Source organism: Primulina tabacum, chromosome 14 (genome assembly GCF_025594145.1).
Source record: "Primulina tabacum isolate GXHZ01 chromosome 14, ASM2559414v2, whole genome shotgun sequence".
NCBI lineage: Eukaryota > Viridiplantae > Streptophyta > Magnoliopsida > Lamiales > Gesneriaceae > Primulina > Primulina tabacum.
Genome location: NC_134563.1, coordinates 8,783,789 through 8,802,358, shown reverse-complemented (window position 1 = coordinate 8,802,358; position 18,570 = coordinate 8,783,789). Strand labels below are relative to the sequence as shown.

Below are 18,570 nucleotides of genomic sequence, written 5' to 3'. Positions count from 1 at the left end.
TTCTATATTCTTCTCATCAGAATCATTAAAAACCGTACGCTTATCCTCAACATTTACTGTTTCATAATAGGAATGGGCTAGGTATAACCCCCACAGTTATATACTAAATCAGTGCGATTAGGTTTTCTCATTAAACCTAGTTCTTTTGATCTCCAGTCAGAGTAGGTTGTGTTTTTCTTCACACCAATTTATTCTATAGGCTTGAGCCCCATTCTCCTAGACATTTTCGCAATTAACTCTCTTTTTAATCCCTTGATTAGCGGATCCACTATATTATCCTTTGACTTTACATAGTCAACAGAGATAACTCCAGTTGAGAGTAGTTGTCTAATGGTATTGTGTCTACGACGTGTAAGCCTAAACTTACCATTATACATTTTATTTTGTGCCCTTCCAATCGTAGACTGACTATCATAATGTATGTATATAGCCGACACTGGTTTTTCCCATCCTGGAACATCTTCTAAGAAGTGACCAGCTTCAGCCTCTTCAGCACACTTGTCAAGAGCTATAAACTCAGAGTCCATCATGGAACTGGCTATTACAGTTTGTTTGGAAGATTTCTACGAAATTGTTGCGTCTCCTAAAGTGAATACAAATCCACTTGTATATTTTGAGTCTTTCATATCAGATATCCAATTTGCATTACTGTATCCTTCAATAACAGCAGGGTATCTGGTATATTGCAGCCCATGATCACGAGTGTACCTTAAGTATCTTAGTAATCTGATAATTGCTTTCCAGTGTTCAACTTCTGGATTACTCGTGAATCTACTCAATTTGCTTACTGCATATGCAATGTCTGGTCTTGTACAACTCATTAAGTACATCAAACTTCCAATGACTCGAGAGTATTCTAATTGAGACATACCTCGATTTTTTGATATATGCTGACTGGTATCTATCAGGATTCTAGCCAATGCAGAGTCATCATTATTGAATTTCTCAATTATTTTTTCAACATAATGTGACTGACTTAGAATTAACCTTTCTTATGTTCTATGAGTTTTAATTCCAAGGATTACATCGATTACGCCTAAATCTTTCATGTCAAATCTTGAGTTCAATAACACTTCTTGGTGGATTTGATCATCTTATCATTACTACGAATGATAAGTATGTCATCTACGTAAAGTCATAAAATGACATATCCATTTTCAGTGTTTTTTATGTATATACATTTGTCACATTCACTAAATTTAAATCCACTTTCCATCATGGCTTTATCAAATTTTTCGTGTCATTGCTTTGGTGCTTGTTTTAAGCCATACAGAGACTTCACCAGTTTACAAACCTTATTTTCTTGCTAGTCGCAGAAAATCCCTCAGGTTGTTCCATGTAAATTTTTTTCTTCTAAATCTCCATTTAAAAAAGCTGTCTTTACGTCCATTTGGTGTACTTCAAGATTCCGCAAGGCGGCAATTGCAAGTATCACACGAATAAAGGTTATTCTCGATACATGTGAATATGTGTCAAAGTAATCAAGCCCTTCACGTTGATGGTAAACTTTAATTACCAATCTGGCTTTATACTTATCTATGGTTCTATCTGATTTCATTTTCCTTTTGAAAACCCATTTACAGCCTAGTGGTTTGTTTCTCGAAGGAAGATTTACTAATTCCCACGTATGGTTTTGTTAAATGGATTCCATTTCGGAATTGATAGCCTCTTTCCATAGAGGTCCCTCAGATGAGCTCATTGCTTCCTTGAAGCTTTGAGGTTCACTTTCCATCATGAAAATGATGAAATCCGGACCAAAGGATTTCTTAGTCCTAGCTCTCTTACTACGCCTAGGTTCAATATCTTGATCAAGCTCTTGTTATTTATCTATTGTCTCATATAGTCTTTTGGATGAACTTGGTTCTTCCTTAAATTTTCATGGAAACATGTGTTAAAAGAACGAAGCATTTCTTGATTCCATTATCGTATTATTGTGAATATCAGATATTTGAGATTCATTTACAAGAAAATGATACGTGCTACTACTTTGAGCATATCTAATGAAAATGCAATCAACAGTTTTTGGTTCTATCTTTACTTTCTTTGGAGTGGGTACTGCTACCTTGGCAAGACACCCCCACACTCGCAAGTATTGGTAGGAAGGACTTCGACCTTTCCACAACTTGTATGGACTTTTATCTTGATTTTTCTGGGGCACCTTATTTAAAAAATAATTTGCTGTTAGAATAGTTTCCTCCCACATGTTTTGTGGTAAACCAGAACTTAATCATAACACATTTCATTTCTTTCAAGGTGCGATTCTTTCTCTCTGCAATGCCATTTTGCTGAGGAGAATAAGGTGCAGTTCTTTCATGTTTGATACCGTGTTGAGCACAAAATTTAGCAAATAGTGATTCATATTCACCTCCACGATCACTTCTTAACACCTTAATTTTCTTGCTAAGTTGGTTTTCAACTTCACTCTATTGGACAAAATTTTCAATTGCTTCATCTTTACTTATAAGGAGATACACATAACAAAATTTTATGTTATCGTCAACAAAAATAATGAAGTATTAATTTCCACCACGAGTTTACACACTTTTTAGATCACATATATCACTGTGAATAAGATCAAGTGGTTCACTAGTTCTTTCAATTGTTCGAAAAGATGATCTTGTTAGTTTTGCCTCAACACAAGTTTCGCATTTGTGTTGTTTATCAATTTGAAATGCAAGAATGCTTTTCATGTTAATTAGTTTTCGAATTGTATCGTAATTAACGTGTCCAAGTCTACCATGCCACAAACAAGAATATTCAAGCAAGTAAGCAAATGTATTAACTTTATTAATCACAGTATTAATAGCCATTACATTGAGTTTGAATAATCCATTACAAACATAACCTTTGCCTACAAACATTACACTTTTCGACAAAACAACCTTATCTGACTCAAAGACAATGCGGGAACCATGCTTGTTAAGAGGCGACCCGGACACCAAGTTCTTGTGGATGTCAGGTACATACAGCACATTGTTCAGAGTCAGTTCTTTTCCAGATGTCATCTTTAGAACAACTTTTCATTGACCATTGATCTCAGAAGTAGCGGAATTTTCCATGAATAGCTTTTCCCCATTCACAGATTCCTCAAGAGTAGCAAACATCTCCTTGTCCGAGCAAACATGGCGAGTGGCACCAGTGTCGATCCACCACGCCCTTGAGTTCGAACCCACCAGATTAACTTCTGATATTACAACACAAAGATTCATGTTCGAAACCTCCTGAGAAATGTTCTCCACCACATTTGCCTCTAGGTTTCTCTTCGGCTTCTTATATTCAGAGGCCTTGTGACCCATACCATCACAATTGTAGCATTTTTCAGAAAACATTTTCTTCGAAATGCCTCCCTTGGGTCCCATGTTCAACCTTTTGTTGGAGGTGGAAAAGGTTTTCTTGTTCGAGCTTTGACCATGATCGACAGCATTTGCCTTAGCAACAACATGAGAAACAATCGTCTTTCCGAACTCTTGTTGTCTTCCTCGATGCGAAGTCGAACAATGAGCTCTTCAACATTCATCTACTTGCGTTTGTGCTTCAAATAATTTTGAAATCCTTCCAAGCTGATGGTAGCTTTTCAACAATATCAGCCACTTGGAATAATTTTCTCAAAGTCATCCCCTCATCGTGAATCTCGTGAAGAATCACTTGGAGGTCTTGAACTTGGCTGATAACCAACTTTGAATCCACCATTTTAAAGTCCAGAAAGCGACCAACAAGAAACTTCTGGCCCCGACATCCTCGGTTTTGTACTTTCTGTGAAGGGATTCCCATAGCTCTTTAGCTGTTTTCTTTTCGTAAAACACGTTGTAGAGCGAATCGTCCAATCCATTTAGTACATAATTTTGGCATAAGAAATCAGAATGATTCCATGCCTCCACTGCAATAACAGATTAAACATTTCCCTCACCCTCTTTGAGTTTAGGAGCATCCTTAGACAGGAATCTGGCCAGGTTCAGCATCGTCAAGTAGAACATCTTCTGATTCCACCTTTTGAAGTCCACACCAGTGAACTTCTAAGGTTTTTCGCCGTGAGTAGCCGGCACAACAACAGCAGCAGCACGTGGGGCAAATTGAGGCGTCACAGTGGCATGAGGGACAACAGAACCATTTTCCTCAACCCGTTTGTTTCAGTAGCCATATCGGAAACAAACCACGTAATGAGTAATCTGTTTTAAGTTTGTTGCATGATATAACGAGCGATAAAGTACAGTGACTTTCGTAAAAACCAATGAACTAAACGGTGAAGAAAACACATTAGAGCAAAACTTAAAGTAAAAAAAACCGAGGCCTGTACGAAGTACATTGTCCTTAAAACAGATTTGTCCCCTCCTGTATGTGCTTCGAGGATCGTCTTGGACGTGTGTTTCCCAGGATACAACGGAACAACCAGCAGTGACTTAGCACGAGACACTACTACGACGAACTGAAAACGTACATTTACTTTATCACGAGATTTAACGGAGGCCAAATCAAAAGCTAGCAATATGAAATGCAAGAGAATATTTGAAAGAGATAAGATTTTCATATGTTTGAAATGAGTAAATAAACACACTATTTATAAGCCCCAAAATGCACACCAAGAGTCATGCAAGATTAATAAACTCAATTAGTTTTCTCATTAACTCAAGAATATGAAGAGCCAAAACTCTTCAATGAACTCAAGAATGTGGAAAGTCAAAAGACACTCTACAATAATGAGCCACAACTAACTCAAGAATATGGAGAGCCAAAAGACACTCTTACATTCATGAGACATAATTTTTATTCAAATTTCTAACATATACTCATTTCTTAGTATATCTATTTTTGTATGTCAACACATCTTTTTTTACCGTCCTCATCTCTGCAATTCTAATATTTTGATCAAGTGTCCATTTTATTGCCGATATATATGTAAATGATCTGCAAAGAGGAAAAAAAAATAGCATTCAATTTCAACAAGCTAAGGATATATAAATAGAACGTGGCTATTATGCTGAGCAATTAGTTTTTTTTTTTTCCCTTTAGAGAGTAGTGAGTACATAGTAAAGTACACAGAAAATACTAGGGGTGATTACGGTGCAGTTTTGCGATTTTTTTTTTAAAATTCAAACCGAATTGCTATGCGGGCGGTTTTATATGAAAAATTAATCGCGGTTTTATATGAAAAATTAACCTTACGGTTTGAGCGGTTTAAAACGGTTGCAATCGGTTTACGATTTTTTTAATGAAAAATATTAGAACATATATTCTAATTTATTTGAAAACAACAACAAAATATTGTATTCAAATATAAAATATAGTTCAAAACATATAAAGATCAAAATAGATAAAACAATAATCAAGATTCAAAACTAAGTTAATAATTTAACAACACAACACATTCACAACAAAAATGACGTTTACACTATTTTATCTTTTTTTTACTTTCAAACTTCAAACAAAATATTGTAGCAAAAGAAATAAATACTTTAATAAAATATTAATATGAAGAATAATTAGAAAAAGATAAGTTTTATTTGTAAAAATAATAATTTTCAAGAGAGTTGGGATATAATGAATGATGACTTCTTTATTTGAATATGTTGTTTACAAATTATTATAATTCTAGACCCAATATTATGACAAGCGGTTTAGACGGTGCGGTTTGGTGCGGTTCTTGGGAAAAAAAATAACCGAACCACGTATGCGGTGCGGTTTATGATTAATATTTTTAATCGTGGTTTTTATAAAATATTATGAAAAACGGTGCGGTGCAATTCGGTTCGAGAGGTCCGGGCGGTTAATATAAAAATTTGATCACTCCTAGAAAATACGCATCCAATCACATTATTTAAAATAAATAATTTTTATTAATAATTTATTTTTATCCAATAAAGTACTGTTTTGAGAGACAACAAAACAGTTAATTAAGCGGCTGTCCTATGCCTTGACAGCCTGCGGGTTTTAGAGTCCGGCCATTCTTCCTTCATTCGTGCAATTAACACATGACCTTACGCCATGTTGAAATTTCACATTCATAATTTTAATCATATAAAGTTAGTGGTTGTCGTAATTAAATGATCAAACGTTTGTCGTTTTACCAAAAACTATGAGTTCATGATAACTGTATAAATCAAATATTTTTAATAATACAACAACTCAAATATCACGTGTCGATCATTTTTCTATAAAAGTGAGTCGTCATGAGTTAAAAATCATTAATTTAAACATGAGAAAATTACATTTTTGTGATGTAATTTGCACTTTTTCTACATTTGTTCCTCTTAACAGTGAATTTGTATTTTTAGCATTTTTGTTTTCTAATTTGATCTTTTTTAACTGGAGTTCATCATGTATACGAAAAATTGCTTAAGTGGCATTTATGGACACTGACATGAATTTTTGAGAGAGAAAAAACTTGTATGCTTGTGTCATAATTTTTTTAGAATATTATGTTGTATTTGGAATATTTTTCGTTTTTATAGTCTATAATCTATTTGGAAAATCAGTATCATGACACATGCAATTTTCCGTCAAAAAATCCATGTCAGCATTATCAACCACATAAGCAATTTCAGCGGACACCAATAAAAAAACAAAAAGGACAAATTACAGGACTAAAATTACAAAATCACTTAAAAAAACCAAATATAGTTTCTTCAAGAGAGATGCTAAATTTTAATATTTGAGCATTATTGCTAGTTTATTGTCCATAGGTAACTTATGTGTAGCAATTACCATATATACGCTACATTTACATGATATAAATTATACGTCTAGTATACAACATGATTTTAAATATACCAAATCTTAAATACCAAATCTTTATTTAAAATATAATTATGTTACTCGAATTTTTTACCACTTATCTTTGGCAAGGACCGTCACTTGAGATGGGCTACCTCAGCTTAGTCATTTCCATCCTATCAAAATCGGGCAGCACATAATATAATTGTCAAAATTGGGCTTAAATTATCAAAAAAGTACTTTTTGTTGAGAAGATTTCAATCTAAATAAATGAACTCTAAAACAATTTTATAACGCTTTTTTTAAGAAATGTATTGGGTGACTAAGTACAATAAATATTGAGGAGTGATTTGGGGAGGTTTTTGGAAAGATAGATTGTATATATTCTTGGTTTTGGTGGAATGAAGGCAGAGAGAAAAGGCTTCTTCTCAATTCACGTTTTTTATGGTATCAGAGCTTTGATTTTTTTTTCGTGCCATATATCTTCTCAAATTGCTATGGATGATTCTGATAAACCACCAAAGAATGAAACTGGGAAGAAGATAAATTCCCTATATGATTTGTCATCAAATTACAATCCAGGAAACGTCATCACGCAAGTCAAGTTGCGAGGTGATGAGAACTACGAGGAATGGGCGAGATCTATCCGGACCTCGCTGTGAGCTCGAAGAAAATGGGGTTTTGTGGACGGGACCATCTCAAAACCACAGGAAGGATCTCCTGAATTAGAAGATTGGTGGACTGTTCAGTCCATGTTAGTATCATGGATTCGGAACACAATTGAACCTGACCTGCGCTCTACCATCTCGCATATGGAGAACGTGAAGGATCTGTGGGAAGATATTGAGGAACGATTTCACATTGCAAATAGACCTCGGACTCAACAAATAAAAACCGAGTTGAATGAATGTAAACAACACGGGCTTGTCCATTGTTGTTTACTATGGGAAATGAAAGCTCTCTGGGATGAAGCGTCGATAAGAAGAAAAGGTACACCAATTTCTCATGGGATTGGATGAAGGTAGTTATGGTACTGTTCGATCCAACCTACTTGCAACAGAACCATTGCCGACTTTGAACAAAGGATATTTGGCTTTGGCCCAAGAAGAAAGAATGAAGATTATCACACCTGCAAGGGAAGAACGAGGAGAAGTCATTGGACTCGCTGTTCAAACAAACACCAGATTGAAGGGACGCGGAGAGACAAAAGACAATACAATGATCTGCCCGAAATGCAACCGAACAGGCCATGATTCGACAAGTTGTTTCCAGCTTATTGGGTACCCAGAATGGTGGGGTGACCGTCCTCTTGGTGAAGGCAGAGCTGGTGGACGTGGTAGGGGAGGACAACAACAACAACAACGCACAGGAACTGGGCGTGGACGAAGTTGAACAGTCCGGGCCAATGCTGCTCAGATCACAGAAGGAACTGTAAGTGCTTTGGCAGTAATTGAAACTAACTCAGAAAAATAAGGTTTGGCCGTCCTAAGTTGTGGGGACCCGGACGCTAATTCAAGTCTTAATCATTATTAATGTCAAATATAACAATTAAGAAAAGTTGGACTAAATTTTTTTTTTCTTTTAAATATAAATGCGGAAACGTAATAGTAATCTATCTGATATACATGTCAAGAGTAAAGTACAAATCATGTATTACTTGTTACTATCTCAACTAGGTTCAACGACTATACATCCAGTGCTGAATCCTATTCTGCTTCTGGGCCCGGATCTCCACGCTAACTATAATCTCTCATCCTCTTCCTGATCCTGATCATGTCCCACCTGTTGTCAAGCACACATACAAACAAGACAACAGCCGGATAACTTACAAACAAGACAACAGCCGGATAACTTACAAACAAGACAACAACCGGATAACTCCGGTGAGAATTACATTCCCAGTATAAATCATGTATACATGCATTTCATATAAACAGATATAAAAGCATGAAATAGATATTTCATAACATGTATCAAATCAGAAGCGTAAATCAATATAAACTCTAAATATAACATGTACCAAATCCGACACATGAATCAACACAAACTCTGAATCACACTCAGTGACTCATGGACTCTGACTCGACTCGTCCTAATCTAGGGATCCCGATCTGAATAAGAACATACACCCACCTACACTCCCGATCGGGGTGGTTGCACGTTCTTATTCGCGGACTTTGGCTCTTTCCATATCGAACATCATTAATAGAAGAAACTCCAATTCTATCCACTTCGATATAACCAAACGTCCGGTGTCTTGACCTATCCGTCACAGACTTTGGCACTTTCGCCAAATCAGTATCTTGTGACAATGTGCAATGTGCCCGTGACGATTCCATCACTATCAGGCACCCCTGTCACGAGATCAATCATTTCTGCCTAGGCGTATCCACCTATGACTCAATACATAAAACAATAGATCAAATATATCAATTTCATTCAATTGCAAATATCAATGCAATAAAGTAAAGTATGTGATTTTCGGAAACTTAAGCCAATCGGACTCGAGTTGTGCAATCCCGCATCAACATCAATTTATACCTTTCTCTTCTCGGTCTGACGAAGTCGAAGTCTCGAAGTCAACTCTGTCCATACCCAATCTGTCAATGACAATATCGAATAGAAACAATATAAATATACAGCTCAATTCAAGGCCTGTTCTGATCAATACGCAAATCAAGACATAATCTGTTCAATATCAACGATACAACGATACAATCTCAATCAATACTGAATCTGATCAATACCAATCTACTGATGTTTCGACGGCTTAACAATACAATCTTGATAACCCCGTCAATCTCAACATCACAGCTATAATATCACAACTCATAATCGATATTACTACAAATCATAATCTTCAATAGTAACGGATTATAATCTCAAATCTGTACAATCTCGCAATACCGGCAATACAATATCAGTATATACGAATCAACAACTCATCTGATCCAAGTCTGAATAATATCACTATACCCAGCGATACAGTATAAATTAGATATCAATTCCAACACTTCATAATCGATAACAACATAATTCTGATTTCATATCGGTCTAATCACAATCAAATCAACTCTGAAAATTCATAACAATTGCATAATCAGTCAGTTCTTCGATCCGATTTCAATTATACGATGTCTACTATGTAAAGAACACTATATATCAATCATATCTGATTTTGGCAATGTCATAATTTCAAATCGTATCAAAACGTAATAAAACTTACGTCCAGTTGAAGCTGTCGTCGCTAGAAACACGGTGTTGTACTCGGATTTCAAATCAGACGGACGGATCTTCGTAAAATCAGAATTCTTATCTTTAAGAAAACTTGAAATCTCCTAAGCCGTTTTCCTCGTTTTCTTTCTCACGATTATGTTGAAGGAATGAAGTGTAGCTGTATATAAATATCCCACGTTGCATGTCTAAGCAACGTGTTAACTTTTCCTCAATTCTGGTTGGCGCTCGGGCGGTCATAAATTTCCGCTCGGGCGCGGAAGTTTCTGTCGAGATACTCAGCTGATCATCTCCTGGCGCTCAGGCGGTAATATTCTACCGCTCGGGCGCCAAACATTCTGTCCAAGAAGTAAACTCATGGTACATTGGGGCTCGGGCGGTTCTTTTCTACCGCTCGGGCGCAAGATGTTCGGTCCAACATCTTGGCTTATAATGTAACGATGCCCTGCTTCTTCATTTGAGTTCCTATAACCTCAATTCTGTCAATTAATCAACATCTGATTACAGTAATTAAATCTCGGGCATTACATGAGTAATGAGCAGTGGCGGAACCTTCTTCAGATGCTGAACAATCATAAACCAAGTACAAGTGAGAAAATGACAGGTAATCACATAAATAATCCATGGATCATTGACACAGGCCCATCCAATCACATGACTGGGAGCTTGAAGAATATGAGTGAACTACGAGGGGTGTGTGGATGCCCTGTGGGATTGCTGGATGGACAGTACGAAGCTGCCACAAAGGAAGGATCAGTGAAACTTGATGAAAACTTGAAACTTAAAAATGTTCTTTATGTGCCCCATTTAAATTGTATTTGATTTCCGTGTCGCAATTGATAGATGAATCAGATTGTATTGCCCAATTCACTAAAAATATTTGTGTCTTTTAGGACCGCACTTCGAGGATGCTGATTGGTGCGGGTAAACGGAGGGATGGGCTCTATCATTTCCGAAAGGCATCATGTGTGAAGGCTTTAAAGACCGATGGAACAAACTCTCTTGATTGTTGGCACAGGCGGTTAGGGCATCCCTATATGGACATTACCAAGTTAGTCCTCTCTGTTAGAAATGGTAGAAATAGCGTGACGTTGAATAAAGTTTGTGATGTATGTCAACGGGCAAAACAGACTAGAGACAAATTTTCTTTGAGTGATAATAAAGCAAGTGATGTCTTTGAACTTGTTCATTGTGATATGTGGGGTCCTTACAAAATTCCTTCTTCGTGTGGTGCTTCTTATTTTTTGACAATAGTGGATGATTATTCTAGAGCTATATGGCTATTCTTGTTGATTGATAAGAAAGAGGTGACACGTACTTTGCTGAATTTCTTTGCAATGGCGGAAAGACAATATAATAAGCAAGTCAAAACTGTTCGGAATGATAATGGGACTGAGTTTACTTGCATGAAGAATTACTTTCTTGAACACGGTATTATCTTTCAAACCTCTTGTACCGCAACACCACAACAAAATGGAAGAGTAGAAAGAAAACACACATTTTGAATGTAGCACGAGCACTGCGATTTCAAGCGCAACTTCCTATTAAATTTTGGGAAAAATGTGTATTAGCTGCAGGATTCTTAATAAACAGGACCCCTTCTTCAGTCTTGAATGAAAAAACTCCGTACGAAATTTTATATCGACAACCGCCTTCCTATGAACACTTGAGAGTGTTCGGGTCTTTGTGTTACGCACACAACCAAAGAGGGAAAAGGGACAAATTTTCAAGCAGAAGTCGCCGATGCATATTTGTCGGATATCCACATGGAAAAAAAGGATGGAAATTATACGATCTGGATACAAAAGAATATTTTGTCTCACGAGATGTGGATTTCTTTGAAACAGAATTTCCTTTTGCTCAAGAGGTTGTTGAAGGAAGTGTTTTGTCTGAAGCAGTAGCAAATGATGAGTCTGAAGTTGTGGGGAGCACTTGTGATGATCATACTTCACACGATACACGAGATATAGTCGATCAAGGGACAGATAAAGGCATTGATAGGAGGTGTCTTGGAAAAAATGAAAGAGAAGGCGCTCAAGAAAATGAAGAGGTAGCAGCCCAAGTGTCTGGAAAAAATAAGAATGACATAGCTGATGGGGAGCAGCTTGGACAATTGGGTCGTGGACATCGATTGAGAGAGCCGTCTGTTCGTCTACGCGATTATGTCACTAATACCATCAAAAAATTGAGCCCCTCCACCGCTTCACCAGCTCCAACGCATGCCTCAGGTACGCATTACCCTATAGCACACTATGTGAATTGTGATAAATTTTCGGTGCAGCATCAGAATTTTCTTGCAGCCATTACTGCGGACCATGAGCCCGTGTCATTCTCTGAAGCAGTAAGGGATGAAAGGTGGTGTGAGGCAATGCGGAATGAAATTAAGGCCTTGGAAGATAATGAGACATGGGTGATGGAATATTTGCCATTTGGGAAAAAGGCACTTGGCTGCAAATGGGTATACAAGATAAAGTACAATTCCGATGGCACCATAGAGCGTCATAAAGCTCGGCTGGTAATTCTTGGTAATCATCAAATGGAGGGGATTGACTATACGGAAACATTTGCTCCGGTGGCCAAAATGGTTACAGTGCGAATATTCTTAGCTGTAGCAGCGGCAAAGCAATGGGAGTTGCATCAAATGGATGTCCACAATGCTTTCCTTCATGGAGACCTTCAAGAAGAGGTGTACATGAAATTGCCTCCGGCTTCGAAGTTCAACGTCCATGAAAGGTATGCAAGCTTCGGAAATCACTCTACGGGCTAAAGTAGGCACCACGATGTTGGTTCGCCAAACTGTCTGCAGCTCTAAAAGGGTATGGATTCAAACAATCATATTCTGATTACTCGCTATTTACTTTGCAGCAAAGAGACATACAAATCAACGTCCTTGTTTATGTGGATGATTTGATAATATCTGGAAATTATCATGATGCCATACAAAGGTTCAAGACCTATTCGAATAATTGTTTTAACATGAAAGATTTGGGAGTTCTGAAATACTTCCTAGGTGTTGAAGTTGCTTGGAGCTCTGATGGAATCTACCTAAACCAGCGTAAATATGCTCTGGATATAGTTTCCGAAGCTGGACTATTGGGAGCAAAGCCTGCTAGCTTTCCTATGGAGCAAAATCATCGGTTGATGTTGGCTGATGGAACATTGCTTGATGACCCAGAAAGGTATCGTCGTCTAGTGGGTCGCCTCATATATCTTTGTTTCATCCGGCCGGAGCTGTCCTATAGCGTGCATGTGCTTTCGCAATTTATGCAACAACCACGGGAAGAACACTGGGAAGCTGCGCTCCGAGTTGTTCGATATTTGAAGGGTAATCCAGGTCAAGGCATTCTATTGCGCCATGATTGTGATTTACAATTATATGGCTGGTGCGATTCAGACTGGGCTAGCTGCCCTTTGACTCGGAGATCACTCACAGGATGGTTTGTGCTTCTAGGTAATTCCCCAACATCTTGGAAGACTAAAAACAACATACGATGTCTAGATCATCGGCTGAAGCTGAATATAGATCCATGGCCACTACAACATGTGAATTGAAATGGCTAAAGGCAATCTTATCCAATCTTGGTGTTATACACACCAATTCCATGCGACTCTATTGTGACAGTCAAGCTGCGTTGCACATAGCGAAGAACCCGGTGTTTCATGAACGGACGAAACATATTGAAGTAGACTGTCACTTCATCCGAGACGAGATTTTGAAGGGAAATATTTCTCCATCCCATGTGTCCACACATGTGCAACTAGCTGACATTTTCACCAAGGCAATGGGCAAACTTCATTTCGGTCATTTTCTAAGCAAGCTGGGCATTCGAAACCTTCATGCTCCAACTTGAGGGGGGATACTGGGTGACTAAGTATAGTAAATATTGAGAAGTGATTCTGGGGAGGTATTTGGAAAGATAGATTGTATATATTCTTGGTTTTGGTGGAATGAAGGCAGACAGAAAAGGCTTCTTCTCAATTCACGTTCTTTTAAAATGTTTCTCTCTCGTTTTAGTCACAGGGATATAATAAAAATTTCTCTCAGGATACAATGTAGATATTCTGTATTTATGGGTGACTAAATCAAATCAGAATCTGAATATCTTTCTTGAACTAATGATGCCATATATATGCAGGTCGATTCTCGTAATTTTCGCGACGGTAAACTTTGTTCATTTATCAACAAACTAAATAAATTATGAAAATTTGTTCTAACACTTTTTTGTGGCATTTTCTTGCATAGTTAAGCATACATTTTGAGAAATCATTAAATAACAACAGAAAATTTATGTCCGTCAGTAAAATTAACGAATGAAAATATTATATATTTCCCTCGTCAACGACGATAATATATATTTATGTATGACTGACCAGATTAATAATAAAAAGATGAGACCCAAACGAAAGGGTTAAATCAGGAGCTGCCAAATAACACATAGTGCCCACAGAAAACAAATATGTGTACCATTGAAAAAAAAAATACAGCCTTTTCACTTCAAATGGTCCACAAATCTCCCTTTCATCATCATCACAACATGTTAATACTTGCAAGGACCACTTGTCTGCATATCTACCCCAACTTTATATATATATTATATATATATATATATATGAATGCTTGTGTGTGTTTCATTCAGGAGCGTGGTCGGATGTAGTTGCGGGTGAATATCTGTACTTGAAAATCGACTGGACCCATGGATCCACAAGATGGCTCGTGAAGATTGAATTTTCTCAACCACAGGCTGCTGAGTTTTATTGCCATTTCTCTTTCGTTTTCAGTGCATTCAATATCATGGCTACCTCCCTCCACTAGGAACGAAGAAATGCAACAAAGAACCACCAAACTTCAAGACAGAGAGGTATGTAGTATTTTATATAATGAGATATTAAGATATGAGATACAAATTTTCAAATATTTAAACATGGGAAGTTAAATATACATTAATGCGGCAAGTACAGCTTCAACTAGTGAGCGGAAACTCTTTCAAAGGTTAATTTTACATGTACGATTGTATCATACACTACAAATTTTGTGAGATTGAAGGAAAAAAGAATAAATGATGGGATTAATCTAAAGTGGAAATATTGTGTGACTAACTCTTATGAGGTGATCCCTTAAAGGGCCGCAAGATTACCAATTAAAACCACCAACACTTCAATCACAAAACCAAATCTACTCACATGCCTTGATATCAGCCCCAAAGAAACTATGGGATTAGACTCAGGCTTCCAAATCCCATCAACAATCTTGGATGGGATATTCATATCCGGAGGTGTCTCCAGCTTGGTAACTTCTTGCTGACACAATTTTACTCCAAAGGGGACATAATTTGGAGGCACCAATCCGATGTGATAACACAAATTTGGATTCCCCCATGCACTAAATCTCCTCCCCATCTTCTCATAGAACCATTTAGAGAACCTAAGTTCCCCTGTCAAGTTGTTTCCATGCATGTAAATTGAAGTCACGTTTGGCAAATTTTCAAGATTTGGGGAGATATCTCCAGTGAGATTGTTATCGTTGAGTCCAAGAAATCTTAGCCCTTTTAGGTTGACGAGAGTCTCCGGGATGCCACCCGTCAGGATCATATTGGATAGGTCTAATGCGCCCAATCCCACCAGATTACGCCACTCAAGATTGGCGAGGCTACCAGCGATGGGATTGTTTGAGAGAACTAATTCCTCCAAAGAAGTCAACTCTTGGAGTGATTTGGTCAACTCTCCGGATAATTTGTTGTTGCTGAGGTCTAAAAGCTTCAAATTCTTGAGATTTGCCATCTCTTGTGGAATTTCTCCACCCAATTGATTGTTGCTCATGTCAAGCTTCAAGAGTGAGGTCAACCCTCCGAAAGTCAACGGCAATGGACCATTAAGTGAGTTTCTACTAAAATCAAGAATCAAGAGACGGTTTAGCCCTTCAAAATTATCTGGGATCTTCCCTTTTAGTCTGTTACCAGCAAGATTTAACCTTTTTAAATAGATCAAGTTTCCAATACCAGCCGGAATCTCACTGGAGAGTCCATTTTCCGTTAGGACTAACGACTCGAGATTTCTCAGCTCGGTAAAAGCAACCGGAATTCGCCCCGTGAGCCCGGGATTCGATCTGAATTCCAGTGACACTAGGCTCTCTGCAAAAACTTCCCAATTCTGATCAGGAATTGCAATCTCCCGATGTTGCGGAGATACGAAGCAACCGAAGAACGAAAGAGATTTCATGTGCCTTAGCGCAAACAAGTGTGGGCTGAATTGTAGCACATTTTGGTCACAAATGAGGGAGTTGTCATGAATAGGTCCTATGCTTAAATCAGTCACATACCAAAATCCATCGAATAGATCACAAGAAACACCCTGTGGAACAACGACAAGAAGGAATTAAATCACTATTAATAAATTTAAATTTTAGTGTCACTTCACAATGCTTTACAAACAGAAAATGCATAAAAAAAAGTAAAATTCTTAAAAAAGCATGCAAGGGTCAAGAAGCGTGAAAAAATATGAGGAAAAAAATAAAATTCAGTGCCGTGGGTAATTATTGCTCATTTTTCATGTTTCTTGCGGCGTTTGCTTATTTATTTATTTATTTGTTTTGAACAAGTCTTGACATGATGTACCATGAAGAATAAAGCTTGAAATAGCCAATGGAAATCACAAGAATCTGAGAAAGTGTCGAGTGGATATGACAATATGCAGAAACGACAAAATCATTGGAGGGAATGAAAAAATATAGAATCTTGAAGGCTGAAAATTATATGAAAACAGAAACATTTTCAAATTATGAAAGAAAAAAAAAAGTTGGTCGTTATGTTATGTACCTGGATAGGAGTCCATCCACATGGATCTGGATAAAGGTCTGAACCATTCCACCATTTGCCAACAAAACCTTGAATTACAGAATACAGGGCTTCTTGTTCTGTAGTCTTCATTGGAGCTGACACACTCTCATCTTCTCCATTACAACATGCAATCAGACAAAGTATGCAAACAATAAAATTTGAAAAATTGCATAAACACTTCAGCTTTTTCATGATTCCCAAAATCCCAGAAAAAAACAACTTAAACTGAGTAAAAAATCACAGAGGAAACAGAACATCCGAGAAACTCATAAAACTTGGCTCAGCAAAACAACCGTCTTTCGTAAGATCAAAGTGATCCCATTTGAACATAAATCTAAGGCTACCGAGTAAAGGCTATGAGGATTTTAATGGCGTGATTTCAACAGAGAGGAAAAAACGGGAGGTGGAGAACGAAATTGCACGTAAAAAAACACTAGCTGAAACGCTGCTTCTTGGTGGTGTTTATAGCAAAAGCCAACGTGGTAAATGAAGTATAGAGAGGGGGCAGAGAAAAGCAGAAGATGTAAGTCTAGGTTGTTTTGCAGATGAAGATTTAAGAAGCACAGTTCTCAATGTTTAGAGAGAAAAGAAGAAGAGAAGTAGTTACGATAATAAGAAGAACAGTGGCAGACGATGAAGAAATTAAGGTTTGCTGAGCTGAATATGTAGACAGGAAAATGTTGTTAAATGGGGTTCATCGATTTTCCTTATATCTAGGAAGATTGCGTTTGATTAATAATGAATGACGCTAATCTAGATAACTCATTTCACAAGGGAATTCCTCTTCTCTATCTTTTTCCTTTTTTGTGGATGGGAAAGAAGGTGATGTGAGGCCACATAGTCAAGAACAGAGAATGAAAAGAGATGATCTCTCAAATATATAAATTAATTATTTTCTCAAGAATAATAAAACCTCTTATGATAAATAATATTGATATCATGAAAATTTTATTAATTTAAAAATATATTTATTAATTGATAAATCAATATTTTTTATTTTAAAGAACATTTTTTATTCAACAACATAAATTTAATTACATAAAAAAACTATTGTGTTTCTATATGTAACATATTTCTTGAATTAATATTAAAATAAAATTTATTATGCGTATATTTATAAAAATTAGTAAGTTATATTAATTGATTTTAAACAATTAAATAATAATCATTGAATTTACTAAATCAAATTAAATTCACCCTAAAACATGAGAAGTAGATCTCTTGTACAATGATTATACGAGTCTATTTTCATGAGAGAGATCGACCGAATCCAAACCTAAAGTTGCCAAAACGGATCACCGAGGCGGCTGGCCTGCATCCCGTCACAACCCATCATTTGACAGGACGGGACGGGACGGGTTTTGGGCGAATTGGGAAATTGGCAACCAATCCAACTATTTTGCAGGAAGAGAAACACACCAATTTTTAATTATATTTGGCTGGTTGATCCGCGAACCACCATAACCACAATTTGGCGGGATTGGTCACGAAATTTCCAATCCAACCTACCCATTTGACTATCTCAAATGAATTCTTGTGCAATATGAGTACAAGTACCTCTGAAACCAAATACGCGAAAAGAAACAGAAATACTCACAACGATAACACCTCTCCACAATTTTATGTTGAAGCTCGAGAACTCAACTCTGAAGATTAGATGTAATGAGAAACATTATAAATGAAATCCAGATAGATCTATTTTTAAAAAAAAAATTAAAAAACAAACAACAATAAAATCAACCATATTTTACCAAATTGTTCTAGTTTTTTTATATATACATTTAGAAAATTATAA

General features: G+C 36.9%; 2 protein-coding genes across 2 annotated transcripts; one reads left to right on the top strand and one right to left on the bottom strand.

The window, feature by feature from the left end:
* The first annotated feature begins 7,205 nt into the window (after positions 1 to 7,205).
* LOC142523760 (uncharacterized) lies at positions 7,206 to 8,100 on the top strand. Its single transcript, XM_075627493.1, has 3 exons — positions 7,206 to 7,343; positions 7,419 to 7,617; positions 7,730 to 8,100. Exons 1-3 carry the CDS (start codon positions 7,206 to 7,208, stop codon positions 8,098 to 8,100), a joined length of 708 nt encoding a protein of 235 aa, XP_075483608.1.
* Positions 8,101 to 14,841: 6,741 nt separating this feature from the next.
* LOC142524714 (uncharacterized) lies at positions 14,842 to 17,602 on the bottom strand. Its single transcript, XM_075628796.1, has 2 exons — positions 16,755 to 17,602; positions 14,842 to 16,290 (listed from the first exon to the last, which is right to left on the bottom strand). Exons 1-2 carry the CDS (start codon positions 16,965 to 16,967, stop codon positions 15,058 to 15,060), a joined length of 1,446 nt encoding a protein of 481 aa, XP_075484911.1. The 5' UTR covers positions 16,968 to 17,602; the 3' UTR covers positions 14,842 to 15,057.
* Positions 17,603 to 18,570: the final 968 nt, after the last annotated feature.